The 22,443-nt window shown below is 35.1% G+C and overlaps 3 protein-coding genes and 2 long non-coding RNA genes across 5 annotated transcripts; 4 read left to right on the top strand and 1 right to left on the bottom strand.

Annotated features, from left to right (window-relative positions):
• Nucleotides 1-4,104: 4,104 nt before the first annotated feature.
• Nucleotides 4,105-6,621, bottom strand: LOC148927359 (uncharacterized). Its single transcript, XR_016137635.1, has 2 exons — nucleotides 5,590-6,621; nucleotides 4,105-5,497 (listed from the first exon to the last, which is right to left on the bottom strand). It is a non-coding gene; the product is annotated as an uncharacterized LOC148927359 (long non-coding RNA).
• LOC148927360 (uncharacterized) lies at nucleotides 4,113-7,111 on the top strand. The gene is made up of 2 exons (XR_016137636.1): nucleotides 4,113-4,949; nucleotides 6,863-7,111. It is a non-coding gene; the product is annotated as an uncharacterized LOC148927360 (long non-coding RNA).
• Nucleotides 7,112-9,697: 2,586 nt separating this feature from the next.
• FUT13 (fucosyltransferase 13) lies at nucleotides 9,698-12,410 on the top strand. Its single transcript, XM_089057099.1, has 3 exons — nucleotides 9,698-10,312; nucleotides 11,371-11,544; nucleotides 11,697-12,410. Exons 1-3 carry the CDS (start codon nucleotides 9,842-9,844, stop codon nucleotides 12,264-12,266), a joined length of 1,215 nt encoding a protein of 404 aa, XP_088913225.1. The 5' UTR covers nucleotides 9,698-9,841; the 3' UTR covers nucleotides 12,267-12,410.
• A 207-nt stretch (nucleotides 12,411-12,617) lies between these two features.
• LOC125194745 (protein TIC 40, chloroplastic-like) lies at nucleotides 12,618-17,283 on the top strand. The gene is made up of 14 exons (XM_089057098.1): nucleotides 12,618-12,884; nucleotides 13,280-13,388; nucleotides 13,517-13,574; nucleotides 13,667-13,684; nucleotides 14,161-14,458; nucleotides 14,621-14,730; nucleotides 14,817-14,877; nucleotides 15,150-15,222; nucleotides 15,504-15,544; nucleotides 16,033-16,078; nucleotides 16,333-16,427; nucleotides 16,517-16,620; nucleotides 16,752-16,799; nucleotides 16,923-17,283. The coding sequence occupies exons 1-14, from the start codon at nucleotides 12,674-12,676 to the stop codon at nucleotides 16,974-16,976; spliced, it is 1,326 nt and encodes a 441-aa protein (XP_088913224.1). The 5' UTR covers nucleotides 12,618-12,673; the 3' UTR covers nucleotides 16,977-17,283.
• Nucleotides 17,284-19,280: 1,997 nt separating this feature from the next.
• LOC125196431 (D-isomer specific 2-hydroxyacid dehydrogenase family protein) lies at nucleotides 19,281-22,377 on the top strand. Its single transcript, XM_048094946.2, has 9 exons — nucleotides 19,281-19,506; nucleotides 20,034-20,167; nucleotides 20,269-20,413; nucleotides 20,495-20,622; nucleotides 20,824-20,895; nucleotides 21,399-21,626; nucleotides 21,705-21,746; nucleotides 21,826-22,038; nucleotides 22,107-22,377. The coding sequence occupies exons 1-9, from the start codon at nucleotides 19,362-19,364 to the stop codon at nucleotides 22,176-22,178; spliced, it is 1,179 nt and encodes a 392-aa protein (XP_047950903.1). The 5' UTR covers nucleotides 19,281-19,361; the 3' UTR covers nucleotides 22,179-22,377.
• The last annotated feature ends 66 nt before the right edge of the window (nucleotides 22,378-22,443 follow it).

Consider the following 22,443-nt stretch of genomic DNA (forward strand, 5'->3'; position numbering starts at 1 on the left):
TACTCCATTTTTCTTTACTTTTCACACACCAAATTTAGATGACTAGTTTGGTTTTTTTTTAATTTAGTATTTTAGTTTTAATGTAGTTTTTTTTAAGCTAAGTATATGACGTAGTTTTACTTTTAAATTAAGTAATGTAGTTTTTTGTTTTTTGCATTTGTGGTGTTTAATATAATATATTTTGGTATTTTAGTTTAAATAAAAACAAAATTAAAAAACAATGATTTAAAATTGAAATGAAAAGTGGATAAGAGATAGGGCATGCACTAGGGCTCCACCATTGCAGAAAGATAGGATATGCTGACGTGGCAACCACTAGGGCTTCTACTAGGGCATCCATTGTGGATGCTCTAATCTTTTCATTTAACAACTCAAAATTTATCAAATACTATAATTCTAAATAAATATAATATTTTTATGTACTACTTAATTGTACATATGTGTTCGAGTTTATGTTGCCATATAATTTATACAATATATTTTTATATGTTTATATTTTATAAACTTAAAATTATTAAGATTAAAACATAAATTAATTTAATATTTAGCTTTTATATAGCGGATTAATCCACTAGGCTAATCTGAATCTAATCTTTAGAATTATGATATGAAAATTTATAACCTGATAAAATTGCTGTAACAAAGGTCATGACATTCACAATTCATCTATAATGTAGAACCATAAAGAAGAGAATGATAAAAATTAATTAATTCTTCATTCGTACGTCTGCTAATGTTGGATACAAAAAGATATGCTAAAACAAAAGAAATAATCAAATTTTAACAAACACCTAAATCAAATCAAATTAAATCAGATTTAATCTTAATATCTAAGGTAATAAATCATAAAGACACTAGGGGATGTAATCCATTGCTAACTAATTACCAATCTCAAATTGAGACCAATTTTCAACCATTAGATTAGAAGATATTGTATAAGTTTACATGATAAAACACCCACGAAAATTGGGTAATAAAACACCCACGAAAATTATCATATGATAACATAATGGCGATATTACCCTTTTGTTGATATTTTGTCTACTATTTATTGAGATTTGTGAGCTTTAATCTCATCCACTCATTTCAAAATCCAAGGGTGGAGATTTAGTCTTGATTTTGGATTAGGGTGCTATAAGCATTAGAATAAGACCCAAGACACTAGTACTAAAATATAAATAATTAACTTAATTTATGTTTAAAATTTATGAATATATCGGTAGGTTTGTGTTAAAATGACAACACCTCTTAAAGTGACACCGTGACACCATATATATACAGCAATATTATAAACGTTATACAACAATATTATAAATGCTACACAGCAATAGATTGCTGTATAGTGTGTCGGATATTGCTGGCCGAGAAAAATTGTTGTATAAGGTACAGCATATTGCTGGCCGTCTTTTTTAGGTTTTTTTTGCCACGTGGCAGCTTATTATTCGTCCACGTATACAAATGATTAGCTATGAATGGTGATATGGTGTTATTTTAAAAGGTGGTGACACCCTAACACTCTCCTATATCCGTATCATAGAGTGTGATCAAAGAAAAAAAATCCGTACTAAGAACAAGAGAAACTCTAGATAGTATTAGTATCTCTTCTAACAATTTATGCACCTTCGAGTTTTTATGACAATGATGATTGGATGAGATCCAATTATCCACCATTGTTTCATACGCATTCTCCGCATTCCACAAAAGTATGCACTCTTTTTTTTTTTAATTTTTTCAATAAAAATATGTATTTTAAATATAGAAATTATTTTCTTGAAGTAGGACTCATATTCCACTAACAATATTTTCATTTACCTTTTATTTCTATCTCTCTTACTTTACTAAATCTGCATAATAATTCATGTCTAACCAAGAATATATAATCTTGTGGGACGATGGGAGTACTATTCTTATTTTTATTTTATTACTTTTATTTTATACTACTACTTTAGTTGCTTGCTTACTACCAAGAGTTTGTTCCAGAAAATTTCTGACATGATTTTGTATGATATATTATTATTTTTATTAAATAAGATTGACTAGAGTTTGATAAAATCGAAAGTACTGTAATTTTTTGAAAATTCCATTTGATTCAAATAAATACTACTTTCGTCCAGAGTAAATAGACATAATTGTATATGACACAATTTTTTATATGCAATTAGTAAAGTAGGAGAGAGAAAACTTAAAAGAGAAGTAATGTTAGTTGTGGAATCCATATTATTAGTCGGAGTACTTAAATGTTTAATACTTTTCATATTTTGAAATTAGTCTAATTTTAATAAATGGCCCAAAATGATAAAACTGATTTATTTTTTTTGAACGAAGATGGTATTAATTTTGATATAGTATTAGTATATTTTGATATTACAATCTCTTTTTACGGGTCATATTCTAATGCTTATAGCACCCTAATCCAAAATCAAGATCAAATCTCCACCCTTAGATTTTAAAATGAATGGATGAGATTAAATCTTACGAATCTCAATAAATAGTAGACAAAATATCAACAAAAGGGTAATATCGTCAATGTCATTATGTTATCATATGATAATTTTCGTGAATATTTTTTTATATCAACATAGTGTATTACAAATATCAACAATATGACATAAGAATATCAACACTAGTACAAGAAAATATCAACACATATTTATTGAGATTGTTACATGGTTTTATTGAGATTTTTTGATGTATTTGTTGATAAAAATCTGATTATCAACATTTATGAAAACTAAAATAAAAAATATCAAATTTCATCATTCAAACGTCATCGGAACATATGCAATTGAAATCTCGTTGGAATCCTTATAAAATTATCTTTAATTTGATATATTTTTTGCGAAAAAATAATTTAAATTGAGAGAGTTACGTAAATCTAAAGTTTTAAGATGATTTTAATGAGAGAGAATTGACATTAATACCCTCTAATTTTATTTATTAATTTTCTTAATTAAAAATATAATCCATGTGACATTATTTCAACCACTAGATCTTCTAATCTAATGGCTAAGATTTAGTCTTAATTTGGGATTGCTAATTAGTTAGCAATTGATCACTCTCCTCCTTTTACTATTAATAAATGAGATACTATGCCAAATACTCTTATACACACATATTTTAATTATATAACAAATAATATTAAAATATTAATTTGAATTTATACTACTATAAAATACTCCCTCCATCTGCGAATAAGAGTGTCGTTTTTCCATTTTAGTTTGTTCATGAATAGGAATCCTGGTGCATCATTATTATGAATGGTAATATAGTTCCAAATTCCAATAACCCATTCCATTAACATTTCATTTAAAACTATGAGTAATATATATAAGTGAGACTCAAATTCTACTAAATTTTTTCTATTTTTAGCATTTTTTAAAGAGTGAACTACAAAAATAGTCTCTGGACTATGCGTTTATCTCGCCAATGAACCCTGGACTTTAAAAATATTTCCAGACAACCCTGGACTAAGCGTTTATCTCAAAAATGGTCATTTTCACTGTTTCGTGACGAAAATACCCTTTTGGAGGGTTTTGGGGGGTTTGGGCAATTTAGTCATTTTACATTTTAAATATGATATTATTTCAGTGATGTACTAAATTTGATATTATTTCAAAATTATCATTCTTTTCCCTTTTGTCATCCTTCACTTTGTTTCTTTATTTCAATATTAGATTTAATTTTATAAAATTAAATTTTAAACTTCAATTTTTAAATATCAATAATTTTTTTTAATTATTAAAATTACTATTAAATGACAAATTAATAGTTTTAATCAATATTTGATAGTGTCTAATATTTAATCAATAAGGTACGATGATGCATTAATTTTAATCAATATTTAATAGTTTTAATCATAAATAGGTCATATAACACGATTTATTCCGAAATAAATATGCATCTAATGTAACACCCCGAGTTTTCGTGCATAGATTTTGGAGTATAAAAAAAAATTGGACGAAGAGATGACTGAATCTATGTTGCTCATGTTAAGTTGATTTTTATCTTGAGTAAAGGAATTAAGTTATGTTTGGTTCTTATACCATATGGAATTAAAGTGTAAGGAATTTCAAGTTTATGAACTACAATGGTTGGAGGAAGAGAAAGGAGAATGCCAAGAATTTCACATAAATAGGTGTACAAGTGTTATTGAAACTTCTTCAAAAGAAGAAAGATTGGAGGTATACCTTACAATATAGAAGAACTACCTTTCATGAAAAAGATTACATAGATATTGGTGTTGGAACAAGTAGAAAAGATATATCTACTTTACAAAAGGAATTTTCCTAAGAGAGCTAAATGAAGTAAAGAAACAAAAGTGGGGATTTGCTAAATCTTCATTGAGGATCCTCTCTACACACATCTCGATTCTTGATCCCCACTCCATGCCAAAAGGTCAATTAGTAGTCTCCTAGAGATAGCATGAGTTGTCCCTCAACCTGCCAAGGAAATTCCCAAAAATAGTTAGATTTCTTCTTCAACAAAAACCAAGGGATAAGTGTTATTCAAGAAAGTGGTAATGAGCCAATTAAAGATCTTGCAAGAGTGTTTGCAAGGAGACAAGGAATAAAATATCTCAAATCTTCCCAAAGTAGATGTAATGACAATTGGATAAAGAATGATGAGTCATCCCCTTGACCTAAAGAGTGAAAAATCCTTTTCCACCACATGATCAATTAAGAGACTTGATCACCAAGTATAACATCTTCCAAGACTTTCACAAATTAGGCAAGGAAGCCTTTTTCAAGATTCAAAAAGAGAGATGAACAACTAGCTCAAAAGGGAATTTGGTATCTTCCCCAACAAGCCAAGAGAGTTGGCTATATAAAGAGCCATACCACACCTCTTGCTTCACCTTTTTACCACTTAGAAACTTCTCGGCAAAGAAAATGAGAGGAAAGGGAGGAAGCTCTTGAGCTGCCCAACAATTAAGGAATCACCAAAGAAAGGTAATTCTCCCCAACATCCTTTAAGTAAATAGCATTCATATAGATTTCAACATAGCAAGCTCTAGATGAGAACTTAGAACTAGCCTCAACAATTAGTGAGAATTTGTAAAGCATGGTTAGCCAAGCAACGATGGAATCCAGCAACATCAACACCCAAGGACTTGCAATAATAAGAGATAAGCTGCTCACGAACATAAGACAATAGCAATGCACCTTTCAAAGAAATAAGAGAACTCTCTCCATCAAGTAATAGTTAAGGATGAGAACTCATCTCAAGAATCCAACTTTGAACTTAGCACATAGCTACTGCCCTTAAGAGGACTAAGTAAAATAGCTAAGTTAGAAGACTTAGCTTAGTATACGTGGAGCTGTCTGGCGATGGTCGAGCGACGGCGGAGCGCCGGAGAGCTCAACAGAGGCCATCGCGAGGGGCGCTGGGAAACTCCTCGTCAACGACCGGAGACCCGCAGCCGACGAGAGGCTCGACGGAGGAAAGAGAGCTCGACGGGAGCCGGAGGCGGCGCTGTAGAGAGCTGGCAGCGAGTTTCCTGAGCGAGAGAATAAGAAATTGAGAGTGAGGAAATTGGATGAGAAAGTAAGAAAGCTCGACGGAAAGTGCTTGATGGAGAAAGAGCTCGACGCTGAGAGAGCTGGGCAGAGATGGAGGGTGCTGGCACGAGTCGCCGACGACCCTGTGACGCCGGCCGAAGGAGTATTGGCGGCGGAATCAGCGCCGCTGATTTCCTAAATTGGGGATCTCAATTTGAGAAGGTGAAGAGAAGGGAAATTCACGATGGAGAAGAAGGAAAAGGAGTATATTGGGCCAGCCTTATTTTTTTTTAATTGGGCCATAGTAATTGAAAGGATATAGTTGGGCCGGAGGAATTAAAAGTATGGGCTGAAGTGTTTTAGTTAAAATTGGGCCAAGAATTATTTATGTTGGATTGGAATTTAATTTAAGGACTTGAGTTGGAGCTCAATCAATTAATGTCCGAATAATTTACTAAGTTTCCGAAGATGGAAAATATTGAAGTTGGAGGAGCCAATGGGCGGCCTTAAGAAAATTCAAGAAAGGATTTAGAAAGGGATTTTTTTCATGAATTCGTACCTTACTTACCCAAGTGATTATCTTCGAGAAAATAGAGTTTTCCCTGAAATTAGTAGAGTGAATAATCAAACCTTATGAAGTAGTGAAGCCCGAAGTAGGATTAAGAAAATCCTATAAGCCGAGACTAAGATATAGGTGCTATCCAATAGGATGCATGCATTGTTTTCTCAAGTGAAATGTTTCAAACACTAATTAGCGTGCTACGCTATTTATTTTCAAATGATATTTCGCTCGAGAGCAAAGTGAGGCCAACACGAGAGTTGTTATTTGGAGATAAGCGTATCAGGTGGGCTTTCTTTTAATATCCAGCACTATAGTGTGGATATAAAGCAAATACTTTTGAAGTTATGAAAAATCATCTTTTCTCAAAATGAAGCAGTGATTCTTTTAAAGTGTTGTCATGCCATAAAATGTTTGTTTTGAGGCCTATCTGTTGGGGTTATAGCCTGCGGGGTTTTGGCGATGCCAAACCTAGTTTAACGAATTCGGTTCCCAATAGGACCGCAAATCCTGTTCGGAATAATGTGCACGAGAGCCGTGAGCCATCAGCGATTGGCCGGCGATGTATCCGCTGAAGGTGGCCACCTTCACGGTACACGATTCACAGATATGGTAGAAATTTTGAAAGAACTTAGACTGCAGTCAGCCTTTTAGCTCACAGAGAATTTAGTATGCTCGGGCCTTTTAAGAAATACCCCGTGCGATACTGTAGATGGATGACAACTATATATTGTATGTTTTGTTTTCGGCATGTGTCCACTGAGTACTCCTGTACTCAGCCCTGCATGTATTTATAAATGTGCAGATTAAGCAATGGGGCGGAGGTGTGCTAATCAGAGTCGATGCTACTTAAGAAAATAAGTGTGGATCTCTCGACGCTTCGTGTCTTCATACGCGAAGTCGTTCTCTGGACTTTTTCCGCTGCAGTTTTTAAGAGAGAATAGTAAACTCTCAACATCGTAACTCTGATTCATTTTGATGAAATGCTATTGTCATTTAAATCCTTGTATTTGAATACTTGGATCCTATCTTATAATATTGTTTGACTTTTCAATGTGCAAGTTCCATTTCCATTTCTTCCTAATTCCTTTAAATCCTTTTATTAGTCGCGATTTACCCGCTTTCGCTATCCTTAGCAAAGTGCGGTCGTGACATCTAATGTATATGAGAATTTGACTAAAAATATTATGAAGTTGACTAAAAATTTGATACTACTAAAAATTTGATATAGGCGAATTTTTTTATTGTAATTTTCTAGTTAATTTTGATTGTTTTCAAATTAATAAAAGAAAATTATATTAGTCTTACATTAGATGCATATTTATTTCGGAATAAATCGTGTTATATGATCTATTTATAATTAAAACTAAGGTGTCGTCGTACCTTATTGATTAAATATCAGACACTATCAAATATTGATTAAAACTATCAATTTGTTATTTAATAGTAATTTGAATAATAAAAAAAAAATTATTGATATTTAAAATTTAAAATTTAAAATTTAATTTTAAAAATTAAATCTAATATTGAAATAAAGAAACAAAGTGAAGGATGACAAAAAGGAAGAAAAATGATAATTTTGAAATAATATCATATTTAGTACATCACTGAAATAATATCAGATTTAAAATGTAAAAAGACCAAATTTCCCGAACCCCCCAAAACCAAAAGGGTATTTTCGTCATGAAACAGTAAAAAGGACTATTTTTGTAGTTCACTCTTTTTTAAAAGAGGGAACATCTTTTTAGGTCCATGAACTTTGTCAAAGTATCATTTTAGGTCCGTAAACTTTGAAAATATCATTTTAGGTCCGTCAACTACAAGTTAATATCATTTGAGGTATTTTGAATTTTTTTTCTAGACGAAAATGCCTTTAAGGCCTTCAAAGGGCAATTTGGACAATTCGTTCGCCATTCATCTTACGTCAGAGACCTGGAGTCCAACAATTTTTAACGGCAAATTTTTATATTTAAATTCAATTTGGATGGTAACTGATCTCCATTTTGAAATTCATATAATTAATACTCCAAATGACAATCCAAATTAGTAGCTATCTAATTTCAAAACAAATAAACTAAATATAATTCACAATCACCTATAGTAAGTTCTTAAAATGCAGTTAAGATTGAAAAAATAAAATAAAGTATCAAGTCCTAATTCACTATCCCTAAATAATTGGTCATCTAATAATTGAAAAATTAACACATATTTTTTACGGCAAATTTTAATTATATTTAAATTCAATTTGGATGGTAATTGAATTACATAGTAGTAAAAAAATTGTTGGACTCTAGTCTTTGACGCAAGATGAGCGCGAAAGAATTGTCCAAATTGCCTTTTGAAGGCCTTAAGAGCATCCTTAACGCTACGGGGTCGGGCCGCAACTCGCGAGTCCCGGCCCGAAATCAGCGTTGGAGCTAGAAGCGTCACGGCTCGGGACGGTCCCGAGGACGCAGTTGCGTCCCTGCTCTCAAGTCCCGTCCCGGCCCGGCGTTATCCGTGTCCGTGCCGCATCTCTTGCGTCCCGTCCCGGCGTTAATTGCGTTCGGGCCGGGCCGCAAGTCCCCACGATTTTTTTTTTTTTTTTTTTTAAAAAAAAAAAAAAAAAATTGCCTATTTAAACACTTGATTTGCTCCATTCTAATACTCTTCCCCACAAAGCCGTCCGATGGGCACAAAGGCAGCATAGAGAAAAGCAAAGGTGGGGCAACTGTGAGCTACTCCACTATGCCGCCGCCGCCGCCCAATCCTTCCCTGGACAAGATATTAGACTCTATGTCGGATATACACGTTGCGGGTGGGCCAACTGACGGAGTTGACATCGAGGGATACCTCGACAATGTCGGAGTACGAGCTCGAATTGCACCGTGAGATGATCGAATACCTTCGCGCACAAATGAAGAAAAAGTAGTTCTTTTTTCTAGGATTTGTAATTTTCTTTTTTTCTAGGATTTGTAATTTTCTTTTTTTCGAGGATTTGTAATTTTCTTTTTCTATTTTCTGACTGAACAATGAATTTTTCCGGTTTTAATTGTTCAACATATTCTATTTTACGAGTAAAATATGTTATAGTTGTGAATAGTTGTGGCCCGAGTTGTGGCCGCGGGGTTAATGGAGTTGTGGTCTAGGTCCCCAAATTTAGGGGAATGATGACGTGGAGGAGACTTGCAGCTCAAATTCGGGATGGGGTTAAGGATGCCCTAAGGGCATTTTCGTTCGAAAAAAATTCAAAATACCTCAAATGATAGTATTAACTTATAGTTGACGGATTAAATGATATTTTCAAAGTTGAAGGACCTAAAATAATACTTTTATAAAGTTCATAAAACTAAAAAGATGTTCACTTTTTTTTAAGTCTGTACTGAAAAGAATAAGATTTCTATTGATGGAGAGAGAGTAATTGTATGTAATTTTGTAGGGATCCAAATCCGAGGAAATTCTGACGGTCTGACCGTAAGTATATCATTCCGTACTCCAGTATCAAAGGGAATTGTGCATTGAATTTTGAACTTAATTATGCATTAAAGAGAATTATTTCAAAAAAAAACAAAGGAACATGGGAATTTAATTAAATTTCCCTAGTTTAGAACTCCCAGGCCCCTAGACAACAAATCACAGGATTTCTATTGCCCCTAAACACAGAAAAATAAAATATTGCATGCTCCGTTGAAAGTTGAAACCAACGAATCACAACCACCCCCCTCTCTCTCTCTCTCTAAATTAATTAGCATCAAAGAAAGGGAGAGAGAGAGAGAGGGAGAGGAAGAGGGAGAGGGAGAGGAGTATGCAACTAAAACCCATAAACACCTTGGCAGTGACACTGATGTTAACCGCTACGGTGATCATCCTCTTCTTCACCGGATTTCTCCAACTCCCATCTGCAGATTCTGCACTTCCATCACCTATCTACTCCCTTTCGAAATCCGATTCGCCAGAGCCCTTCAGAGATTTGTTCAGAGCGTTCAAGAAATGGGATTCCGCAGTGGGATGCGCCCAATTTAGGGAAATGCACCGATATTTGCTGGCGAATGGGTCAAAGATCTCGTCTTTGCAGAATGCGGCGGGGGGAATCGAGTGTGGTGAGCTGCAGATGAAGCATGTCAGCGTTCTGGTCAAAGGGTGGACTTGGATTCCTGACAATATGGATAATTTGTACAGCTGTAGATGTGGGTTGAGCTGTTTATGGACCAAATCTTCTCTTCTTGCTGATAAACCTGATGCCCTTTTGTTTGAAACAACCACTCCCCCAGTTCTGGTAAAATTCCCTTTTAATTGATTGTTTTTTTATATTAATATGAAAAAGTATGAGTGCTTTAGTTAAGAGTTTTTGTAATCTTTGCTGACTGGTTTGCTTTGGTGTTGTCTGATTCTGTGAAAGCAAATTGCAACTCTTGTATTAGTAATACTTGCTCTTTTGGTATCCTGGTTTGGGATTGTAGTCCCTGGCATTTAGTTGGGGGGCATTATACTACGATGGATAGATAAACGTAATTCAAGATAGTATTTACTTTGATCGATTTGCTAATGTTGAACTTGTTTGACCATCTTGTCTTCGAATGCTCAAAGTAAATGCCCCCTTAGTGTCTAGTATGTGGTTCTTGATCTTACAGACCTTAACAATTAGTGAAATATGATGGCCTAAATTGAAGATTATACTCTATATGATGGAGCCACTTGATCCTACAGATGATCAACTACAGCGTTTGTAAGCGTTCAGTAAGTGGAAATTTGACGGCTTACTTTCAATATACTACTATACCATGCAGGATTACTCTAGCGAATGATGGAGTCCTGGACTGGGGACTGGGGAGGTTATGGGGATTAGTAGTCTTAGCTAAGCATTTTGAGTTTGATGTTTGTCATTGATCTTACTGCTGGTGAACTATTGCTTTTACCTAAATCAGTTAGTGACTCAGAGCATACATTAAGGACACTACTTTAAGGATGAACTGATTCATTCTATAGATCTTTGTTAAAAATCCTGGATTAGAGATGAACGATATGCTTCCTAGAGCACTGGCAGTATTACAAATTAGAATGTAAGCTGTGTGGGGGCAAAAGGAAAAGGATAAAAGGAAATTGGTCTTGTTTCAGTATTGGTATCTCGTGTAAATCATGATCTGTTTTGTCATTGAGCATAAACCATATTTGTTGTTCTTGACTTGACATTAGTACTCCTATATGATACTATCTGGTTATTTTGCTAAGCGACAAAGTGTAAAGTTCCGTATTTTATGTATTGGCAATCAGCATCTTTAGGCAGTGAGTTTCCAATTTACCTTTGTCTTATTTAGTATACTTGACATTTGACAGAGACGGGATGGTGATCCACTTCGGGTGTATATGGATCTTGAAGCTGGTAGGAAGAGGTCAGGCCGTGAGGATATCTTTATTAGCTATCATGCTAAAGATAACGTCCAGTCGACTTATGCTGGGGCAGTTTTTCATAACAATAGAAATTATCAACTATCTTCTGACAAGAACAATGTAAGTTTTTCACTAATTCCATTCCTTTTTCGTCACATGTTGCTCATACCTTTTGCTTAATTTTGACTTTTTTGTTGTATAATCTCAATCTAATTTTGAGTGAACTCCTTATTTATGGATATTAAAGCTGATTGGGATTCTCAATTTTCAAGGGCACTCTTGTTTATTGGTCTTCGTCTCGCTGCTTGCCTCAAAGGAATCAGCTTGCCAAGAAGATACTCAGCTTGTTGCCCTCCCACTCTTTTGGTAAGTGCTTGAACAATGTTGGAGGCCTCGACCAGGCACTCTCCTTCTATCCCGAGTGTGTGAAAGATCCCAACGAGAAGCCTAAATGGTGGGATCATCTACATTGTGCCATGTCCCATTACAAGTTTGTCCTTGCAATCGAGAACACCATGACAGAGAGCTATGTGACAGAGAAACTCTTCTATGCTCTCGATTCCGGGGCTGTTCCCATATACTTTGGCGCCCCAAACGTCTGGGATTTCATACCTCCTCACTCCATAATAGACGGGACACAGTTCAGTTCTATTGAGCAGCTGGCCTCCTACGTGAAGTCCTTAGCTAATGATCCCGTTGCTTATGCTGAGTATCACGCATGGAGGAGATGTGGCGTTCTAGGTAACTATGGGAAGACTCGTGCCACTAGCCTCGACTCGTTGCCTTGCAGACTATGTGAAGAAGTGAGCAGGATGAATGGGAGAGATGCAAAGGCTTTGTAGCAGCAAGTGTTCTTGTGGAATGTGTCAATTTTTGTTGTGATTTTGTTATGTCGGTTAATCTTTTAGAGTATGTATATAACCATTGGAAATGAGATGTAGAGAAACTTGGATATTGACAAATCAATTTTTCAATTTCTTCTTTTACATGGCACTTCAAATTACACTTGTGAGTCAATGCTATGACACTAGGTTCTGCCTAATCATATTAAATTTATAAGTTCAAAATAATTAATTAAATTTCTAAGTTCAAAATCGCCATTCAATATGTAATTGGGTTCGTGCGCAGACCCGTTTGAAAGGTCCGAATCCGACCCGCAATCCCGTTTCGCATTCCCTCAATTAGCCCTTTTACTCTCTCTTTCGCAAACAGAGCAACTGTATTTTGATAGACTGAGCTAACAATAAAAATGGAGAATTTGGGCATGGTTTCGTCACCCAAAATAGTGTTAGGACTCTCCCCAAATCCCAGGAACTCACTGATTTCAGTTTCCAGCAAACAATTCGCAGGTCTTCCGAATTTACTCAGAAAACCTGGGAAAAGTTGCAGAAAGAGCAATCCTGCTCATTCTGTCTCTGTAGTTTCTCTCTTCGAGCCGCGCAAACCCACCAAAACTATTGGTAACTCAATACAAATTTGGTTTAGATTATCTTTATCCAATCCCTAATTCAAGAGGTGTTGGTGATTGCTTGAAGAACATTTTGGTATTTTGTGTTGTAGGCAGTTATGGGAAGCTAGAAATTATTGGTAAATTAAATTGTCAAGAAATTTTACGCGCTGTTAATTCATGAGTTTAATTCTGAACTCAATTTTAAATCAACGAACTATAGTGAATTCTCTTCCTAGTGAGTTAGTTTGTTTTTATGCTTGTTTGTTTTTGGCCTATATATCAACTAACCATGTATGGAATAATAGCCTCTAGGGAATCTTTGTGTGTTGCTTCCTGTGTTTGTTACTGCATTTCATGATTTAGTCTGATGTTGTTTTGTTTTTACTGTTATTTCGATCATTCCAGTGGTGGAGAAAGTTCAAAGGGATTGTTTTGCTAGCATTGCTTCTAGTGGCCAACAAACATCGTCTGTTGGTGTGAATCCACAGATTTCAGCTCCACCTACTTCTCAAGTGTAATAATCCATCAGCGTTTTTCGTATAACTTTGTTCATAGCTAGAGGCTGATGATTTTATAAAATCCACATAGATAGTATGACCTTCTTAGCATGCGCTCTCATCTTTGGTGTAACCATTGCAATAGGGGCTCACCTCTTTTCTGGATTGGTGTTGGTGTTGGTTTCTCAGCACTTTTTTCATGGGTGAGCTATGGTTTTTCATACAAGTTTCATTATTCTCCTTCAACTTTATTAAGCTCTTATACATTTTATTAACTATATGCATTACATTACAGGTGGCTGGAAGAGTAAAGGTGAGTCACGCCTTTGTTGTTCGATTGCTATTGTTCAGTTTTTTAGTCATAGTCCATTATCATGACCACGAATGCATATCTCTGGATGCTTGTAGCATCAGCTGAAATAAAGCTACAATTAGAATAAACATCTATATTCATGTTTATGTTACTTGTTTGAAAAACCACATACACTCGAACTGTCCAATCTCCAATATACATTATTTCTCATATCACACTATCTAGGCTTACATAAATACAGATGTGTTAATTAAGATTTATTAGTTTGGACTTGTTATATATGGCTGATTTCATGCTCTATGCACTGCTATGCATCTAGTTTCCTTTTATCTGTTTCTCTTTTTTCCTAATCTACATACAATGGATCAGGTCCATCCTTTAGTTACTTTACCTTAAATTTTATCCCGGAATCCTACATCTGCAACACATGCACTATGGGAAAACAGTCAATCTTAAACAGCCGCTCATTGCTGCAGAAATATGCAATGGAACAAGCTCTCAAGACCTTCACACAACAGATGAATACTCAAAATAACCCATTTGGAAACACTGCCTTTGCACCTGGCTCACCCTTCCCATTTCCACCACCACCACCACCATCCCAATCAACGAGTCCAACATCGGATTCATTCAAGAGTGGAGCCCCTACCTTTAAGAGTGGATCTCCTGCAGCATCTCAATCAATAACTGATATACCTGCAACAAAAGTGGAGGATCCTCCGTCCACATCTGTCAATAATAAAGTAGAACCGCAGGATGCACCAAAGAAATATGGTATTTCCAGTCCTTTTTTGTCTCTGATTATTCAAATATGTTAACTTAGATGAGCATCCATAAATTATGAATCTTAGAATTTTCTTTCACTGCTTTTTTCCATAACCCTCCACCCTTATGTTATGTCAATATTCACTGGATCTGCATATGCTCCATTTTCAGCTTTCGTAGATGTCTCCCCAGAGGAGACGGTGCAGAAAAGTGCTTTTGAAGACTACAAGGAATCAGCTCGTACAGATTCACCCAATAGTTACTCACAGCAATCTGAGCAAGTAAGTTGGGCCCTCACTGTCAGCACCGGACTAATAATTTGTTATCACATTTTGGTCAATCTAACTATTTCAGCCTCTTCCAAAAGGATCCCCAAAATGGCACGCCTTCAAACCAAGGAACAAAGGCATCAGATGGTCCCTCCACTAGTAAGTTCGGTCTGCATTCCTGTGTACTTTTCGTATTTGTAACTACTTACTTGGAGTTGTTAAATTGAAAAAATATTGTTGTTATTTACATGTAAGTATGTAACATACTATAATGAAAATTTATTGCTTCTATCCATAAACCATGAGGTTTGAGCAGCTAATCATGTTTGCAGTTTCAGATTGTTTCTCATTTCATTTTCTTGAGTAAAAGATTTTCTTTCACAAATTCTGATAATAGAAATTAACGAAATTATTTATCTGTGAATGAACAGGTAACCCCCTCTTGTCAGTTGATGCATTGGAGAAAATGATGGAAGATCCAACAGTGCAGAAAATGGTTTTCCCGTGAGATATCCTATACCCTTACTTTGAATTATTTATTTTACATGCACATAAGATGAGAGCTGAGACCCTTCAGAGATTTATCAAATCAAATATTTAACGTTAGATGGCACTGATGTTTGTATCTCATGAGAGTCACTTTTATTTAACCTTCTTTTCTTTTAAAATAAATTGCTTACAAGTTTACGTAATCTTCTGTTGAGTAAAAGCAAATATTGGCCTTTTTATATGGTCAAACTAATTATACTTATATAGACCTATTCTTGATTTGTTATTATTTGCAGATATTTGCCGGAGGAGATGAGGAATCCCACCACCTTTAAATGTAAGTTTGACTCTCCACCCAATTTCAAACCTTAAGGAAGCTTTGATTTTCTGTTCTCTAGTATCTAATTTATGGAGAACTTATAGTTTTTCCTATCTATTCTGTTGGAAGGTTTTCTTTTCTCACGTGCTCTTCCGGTGGCTTATTTGAAAATAATGACAATGAAAGTAAAATTGGGAACTGCAGAAACTTTGTTTATTTATTTTCAACTAGTTCAATGCAAAGCTGAAAATGCTCAGAAAGATTTTGCATGTGATAAATACATCATGATTCATGTGGCATTTTCCTCACTGCTGTGGCCTAAATTATATAAGTTCTTGATTCTTTCATTTTAAAACTTTCTTTTTGGAGCAGAATCTTAATTAAGATAAGAAAGAGCCTAGAAGTGGTGACATGCCATCCTTAAGTTTTTTATAACTATATTATGCATTTTTATCATAAACTCTTTAATGAAAATTCTTAATCACCTTTTCCATGTAATGCAACAGGGATGCTACAAAATCCAGTTTACCGTCAACAACTTCAAGATATGTTGTAAGTAGTAGTACATCTTTATTGTTCATTATTTTAAAATTTATGGAGATATTAGATGCTTTTTCCATGGGCTCAAAACATTTAAATAAGCAATTTCGCTCCATTAAGAGTAATTTTGTGTACATACAGCATCAGAGCATTTAGAAGTTGGTTGGTTGGTTGAACTACTGATGTGGTATTTAGATAATATTGTTTATACGAATCATGCAGTATCTTATGTAGCAGTAATGTTTTTTTCTACTTTATATTTTCAGAAATAACATGGGTGGAAATCCTGAATGGGACAATCGCATGATGGATACATTGAAGAACTTTGATCTCAGCAGCCCTGAGATCAAACAACAGTTTGGTGTGTGTTGCCACTTATTTCTGTGTTAACGTATAATGTTGATTAGGAGATATTGCAAGCATTTACACCCTCTGTTTTACTTCATGCAGATCAAATAGGCCTCACTCCGGATGAAGTCATATCTAAAATCATGGCTAACCCCGATGTTGCTATGGCGTTTCAAAATCCAAGAGTTCAAGCAGCCATCTTGGACGTAAGCAATTTCTTCTTTTCTCATCCCATCAACTTAAATGCTCCCCCACAGATTTCACCCCTCTCGTCATACTCTGCTGGGTGTGCGTAGCTACGCATGTCAAATTCTGATTTTCGATTGTAATCTTGCAGTGCTCTCAGAACCCTCTAAGTATTGCCAAGTATCAAAATGACAAAGAGGTAAGATAAAGACATAACACAATCAGTTCAATCAAACTATTATTCCATGTTTAGTTTTCTGCCAGCACATGTGCGTTGTAAATGCACAGCAGCTAATGCCCGCATCTTCATTTTCTCTCTTAGGTTATGGACGTGTTCAATAAAATATCTGAACTCTTCCCTGGAACTTCTCCTTAAATTCTTGATCCTCTATCTCCGGCCAAATGGCTAGGGTATAGATGCGCTTTAGTTTCCCGTTGAGCTTCAACTTCTTTGATACATCAGCAAGTCCTGTGCTATGAGTAAGATCACTGACATCTTTGCATCGCCACCGGCTAGGTATACATTGTTTTAGATTGGGATGGTGCTTCTTCAAGTCTTGGTGTAGTATATGTTAGTAGTTGTTAAGTTGAAACCCTCTTTTTGCTCTGGTAGTTTCTGATACGAATTTCAGTTGCACCTAGTCTTATTTTTGGTTAATAATGATGTTTGAGATTTTCTGATCTGTTGCGCATATGCAGATGAGTTATTATATCGTTATTTTTTGTGAATTTATTGCTACTGAGTAATAAAATGTGGACACATTGTTCACTCTCTCTCAAGATGCATTTCTAACTATTTACATTCAACTCAAACACATTTTAATGGAAATATCAAGTCAAATAGTGATTTTACTCCAACATTTATACTAAATTTAAATTATATTTTTTACTCATAAAATTTGAAAATGTGATTTAGGTTTGTTGTAAACTTAAAAATAGGTACTCCAATTTACTCTAAAACCAAAAATTTTATTGATTTTGGAATGCCATTGGAACTAATTGTCTATACCCTTTTGAATTTTAGTATACCATTGCAGATAGTCAAATAGATAGGAAGTTACTACAGAAGTTAATGGGCAATGGTAAATTATCATTAATGGAAAATGAGTCTCACTCCCATAGAGATAAAAGAGTTTCCAAAATAGAAAGTACACACTCTTGTGGGACGGACAAAAAAGGAAAGAATATATACTCTTATGGGACAGAGAGCGTAGTATAATTTGTAATTTATACTTTAATTAAATTAGTATTTATTTTAATTAAACTTATATACAGTATTTCATTAATTAAATTAAAATGAAAATAAGTTAAAATTATAATTTTCATTAAATTTAAAATATATCATAGAGAGGGAAAAAAAATATACTCCCTCCGTCCCAATTAAGTTGAGTCGTATTCCTCTTTGGGATGTCCCAACTAAGTTGAGGCATTTCATTTTTTAACAAAAAAATAAAACATTCAATCACTCTTACTTTATTCCTCTCTCCTACTTTTCAACACAATTTCTTAATCTTCGTGCTCAAAAGATTTGTCTCAACTCAGTTGGGACGGGGAGAGTATCAAATTTTGAATGATATTGCAAATTAAAGAATTCCATGGCTTATTTCTTGTTAAGAGCATCTTCAATGGAGACTAGCCGACCATTGCGACCGGCCAGCGCGATTTCGGCTAGAAAATCGGCTAGCTCACGCCGATTCACGCGATCGGCTAGCCTCCATTGCAGCCTCCAAAATCGGCTAACGACCGACTAGCGGTTTTTTTATATTTTTTTAGGTATTTTAATTAATTATGTAATTTTTTTTGTCCTGATGATGTGGCAGAAGGAGTTTTTGGCTAGGCTATTGCTAGCATACTCCCTCTGTCCCACAAAAGATGTTACACTTTTCTTTTTAGTTTTTTTTTTTAATAAATAATAGGGTACGAACCCCTTTTTTTTATTTTTTTGGATGGTTAAATAAATTTAAATTTAGAGGTCGCAGGCCTTAACCTCTCTACCGTTTGACCAACTCACACACACACACACACACACACTTTTCTTTTTAGTTTTTTTTTTAAAAAATAAAAATAAATTAACTCTTATATGAAAGAGGAAATTACAAATAAACTCCTAAGAAAGAAGGAAATTACAACTGAGGTCAAGAGGGCTCAAACTCGACACCTCATACATTGATGTCTAAGCTCATTGCCGTTAGGACAAAGGCTCTGGACCACTTTTCTTTTTAGTTTGTTCCCCAAAAAGATGCCACATTTCCATTTTTGAAAAAAGTTATCTCTCACATGAATATAAAAATTATATTATCTCTCTCTATTTAACACATAAAATAAAATCTCCTAAAATTTCGTGCCGTCCCACAAGTATGACATCTTTTGTGGGATGGAGGGGGCACAAGTTACTTAAAAAAGCGAAGGACATAAGAACAAAGTAGTGGTTGGATGTCTTTTCACATTAAACTCATGAGCTGTTAAATGGTTGTGAAATATTTTTTTAGTCATATTGATCTATTAAAATGTTAACAGTCAACTACTAAATTGGTAAATTAATTACATTTAAATTAAAAGTTAAATGTTCTTTCAAATTTAAGTAGTACTAGTATTTCTTAATTTTTATACTCATATAATGATGTTTGATGCGTATGACCAAAATAATTTTATTTTAAAACAAATAGAATTATGAAGGGTCAATTTTGACTAAAGCTGAACTTTCATCAAACACATGATATACCTAAAACTATGAACTCAAAAACTGATACTAAAATCATAGATGTACCGTGTAATTGCATCTCCGCTTACAAGAATCTTGAGAGCTTTGGTTGGTGAAAACCAACCAGTCATCACAGCTCTAAAAGACACAACATCATCGTATCGCGTCGAAGCTCACTACAAGCTTCTGTGTTCTTCTTCTCCAGGTGAATTCCATTTCGCAACAATCTTCGTTTTTGCTTGAATAATTTGTCTGTTGCTTTTTCGAGATTTCCTTACTGTGGAAATAATGGGATGTTTAGGCGCTTGTTTTGGTGATTTGGGGTTTTTTTTCTTGCTTCTTTTTGTCTCTGGAAAAAGATCAGTTTTTTCTCTCACCCTTAACTCTATTTTCATTAGATGACATTGTGTTATAAGCTACAAATGAACTTCAATTGTTGGAAGGAGGATTTAGATAATTTTATATTTGTATATAATGGGAATTCGTAATTGGTTTAGGGTTTATATGTGTAATTTGATGTGGGAGTTTTAGTTGCTGCTGTATTGTGAAAACTGATCAGTTCCTTTTTCTCCTTTACTAAATGGCATAGTCATATGCTCGAAACGAGTGTTGCTAGAGAAACTTGGATTATGTCCTACTTCAAATCTATGGAGGGAGATAGAGAGGGAGAAAGTTGTGTATGTTAATCATATGTTTAGCTGTTAATTTGATGCATTTGGTCCCTCAATGCAGGTTTACTGAGACAATTCCAGAGAATGAGTAGTGAGAGTAGCAAGCCGATCACTCGTGTTCTTTTCTGTGGGCCGCATTTTCCTGCTTCCCATAACTATACGATGGAGTATTTACAAAGCTATCCATTCATAAAGGTGCTTCATCTTCTCAAACGCATAGTTAATTGCTTCTAATGTCCATGTGCTCGTCAGCGTATCTACAGTATTATCGATGAGTTACTCTCTTATTTTGATAGGTTGATGCTGTTCCCATTGATGAGATCCGAGATGTTATAGGGAATTATGATATTTGTGTTGTGAAAAGTATGAGGTTGAACTCAGACATCATTGCTAGAGCAAACAAAATGAAGCTTATTATGCAGTTTGGAGTTGGGCTCGAAGGTATACTATCTTCTTTTTCATCGTTCCTATATCCTACAGCAACAATTTTCATTTGTTCACGTGTTTTCTTGCATCATGTAGGTGTCGACATTGATGCTGCTACAAAACATGGAATCAGGGTTGCAAGGATCCCAAGCAATTACACTGGAAATGCCATTTCGTGTGCAGAAATGGCGATTTATTTGATGTTGGGCCTCCTCCGTAAGCAAGTTGGTCATTTCAATCTCAAACTCTCGACTGAATTATTTCTATTCATTATTAAGTTGACGACAGAGATGTAGTAGACATTGTCCCACCACCTGCATGAAACAAGAAAGTAATAAAGAATCAGTTTTTCCACTCTTCTGTCCAGAAGTTGGTACTTTCGATGTACTGAACTATAGTATTTACTATTGTTTTCGATGTGGCAGCATGAAATGCAAGTTTCTGTCAAGGAGAAAAAACTTGGAGATCCGGCTGGAGACACATTGCTAGGGAAAACGGTTGGTTTTGCTACTGGAACTGTTAAATAGCTATACTACGTATTTGTTACATTAGTGGAAAAATCAAGCAATTTTGTAACTAGCATCTTTGTCCTGCTCCTGATTCTTGATGCTTATCTGTGGTTTAAAATATGAGTTTGAATTATCACGTCCGCGTTGTACTGTCTTCAAAAATAAGGTGTATGTATAGAGAATGCGGATCTAAATATCTTCATCCTTAATATTTCTTGTCACTTTACGAAATGCTTGTTTCTATATCCATACAAAATTTCGTCTCAAAACTTAAGTCTTTTTAACACGTGTTTCATTAACTCCTCCTTTATGTCATTTGAAGTCTTCAACAATAAGATACATTTATATAGGCAGCATTTTTAGTCTTATCATTTGTGCTACCTAGTGGAACCAATGCTATATCGTCGAGACTCGAGATTGAAGGGTTTGGTAGAAAATTAGCTTCTTTACTTTTACATTCTTGTCACCTGACTGAACTCTCTGATGCATAGGTATTCATTTTGGGATATGGAAACATTGGGGCCCACTTAGCAAAGCGATTGAGGCCCTTTGGCGTGAAGATACTTGCAACGAAGAGGAGTTGGCCTTCGTTCAAATCCGATAGTGGAAATGATGCCCACGATGAAGTTGTGGATGAGAGGGGCACTCATGAAGACATTCTCAAGTTTGCAAGCCGTGCTGATATAGTAGTATGTTGCCTGGTGATGAACAAGGATACGGTAACTCCCCTTCCCCTTGTCTTGTGCACTTTTCTTATCCAAAACGCGCTAATTTGGATCTATGTATCCCATTTTTAGGCCGGCATTGTAGACAACACGTTCATATCTTCCATGAAAAAGGTTTGTGACATTCTTCTTTATCGTTGCTTCCAGATATTTCGAATTTGTCTGAGTAGTCTCTACTTTGAATAAACGTTAGGGCGCTCTTATCATAAATATAGCGCGTGGAGGGCTGTTGGATTATGACGCAGTGCTTGATCACCTGAAATCAGGTCACCTAGGTGGGCTAGGGACAGACGTTGCTTGGAAAGAGCCGTTTGATCCTGACGACGCCATTCTGAAGTTTCCAAATGTGATTATGACGCCTCATGTTGCTGGAGTCACCGAGTACTCTTATAGATCCATGGCTAAGGTATTGTCAACTCACGAACCTAAACAAGCATTCTTTTGTGATTCGATCTTTATGTTGAATCCGTGCAGGTTGTCGGAGACGTTGCCCTTCAACTACACTCAGGAGGATCTATGAATAGTTGGCTGGAATTTGTCAATTGAAGCGCAACTCAGCTAGTGAAAAATTGGTTGTTCTAGAGTCACCCAATATGTTCATCGAATTTGTGAAAAATAAGAGGAATTTTCTGCATAAAATGGAAATGGTGGTCACTTAGTAAGCCGATCATTCGAAAACATGACATGTTTAATTTGAAAGTGGTGATTATTTTGCAGTTTGGTGGAAAAAGTTGTGATTAAACTATCTTTGATGTGTAATATTATACATATTGCAAAATTAAAAGTACTATGTCACAAAACTTACTGATAT

The sequence above is a fragment of the Salvia hispanica genome, chromosome 4 (genome assembly GCF_029641045.1).
Source record: "Salvia hispanica isolate PSC_SH4W2 chromosome 4, Shi_PSC_v1, whole genome shotgun sequence".
In the NCBI taxonomy this organism is placed as follows: Eukaryota; Viridiplantae; Streptophyta; class Magnoliopsida; order Lamiales; family Lamiaceae; genus Salvia; species Salvia hispanica.

Bases quoted from the DNA above. Each gene is read 5' to 3' on its own strand.
- LOC125196431 (XM_048094946.2), top strand. From the start codon at position 19,362: ATGTACCGTGTAATTGCATCTCCGCTTACAAGAATCTTGAGAGCTTTG. The intron at 20,414-20,494 runs GTATACTATCTT...TGCATCATGTAG, and splicing joins GTTTGGAGTTGGGCTCGAAG to GTGTCGACATTGATGCTGCT. The intron at 20,896-21,398 runs GTTGGTTTTGCT...TCTGATGCATAG, and splicing joins ACACATTGCTAGGGAAAACG to GTATTCATTTTGGGATATGG.
- FUT13 (XM_089057099.1), top strand. From the start codon at position 9,842: ATGCAACTAAAACCCATAAACACCTTGGCAGTGACACTGATGTTAACC. The intron at 10,313-11,370 runs GTAAAATTCCCT...GACATTTGACAG, and splicing joins CAACCACTCCCCCAGTTCTG to AGACGGGATGGTGATCCACT. The intron at 11,545-11,696 runs GTAAGTTTTTCA...TCAATTTTCAAG, and splicing joins TATCTTCTGACAAGAACAAT to GGCACTCTTGTTTATTGGTC.
- LOC125194745 (XM_089057098.1), top strand. From the start codon at position 12,674: ATGGAGAATTTGGGCATGGTTTCGTCACCCAAAATAGTGTTAGGACTC. The intron at 14,731-14,816 runs GTAAGTTGGGCC...CTCTTCCAAAAG, and splicing joins ACTCACAGCAATCTGAGCAA to GATCCCCAAAATGGCACGCC. The intron at 16,800-16,922 runs GTAAGATAAAGA...TTTCTCTCTTAG, and splicing joins AGTATCAAAATGACAAAGAG to GTTATGGACGTGTTCAATAA.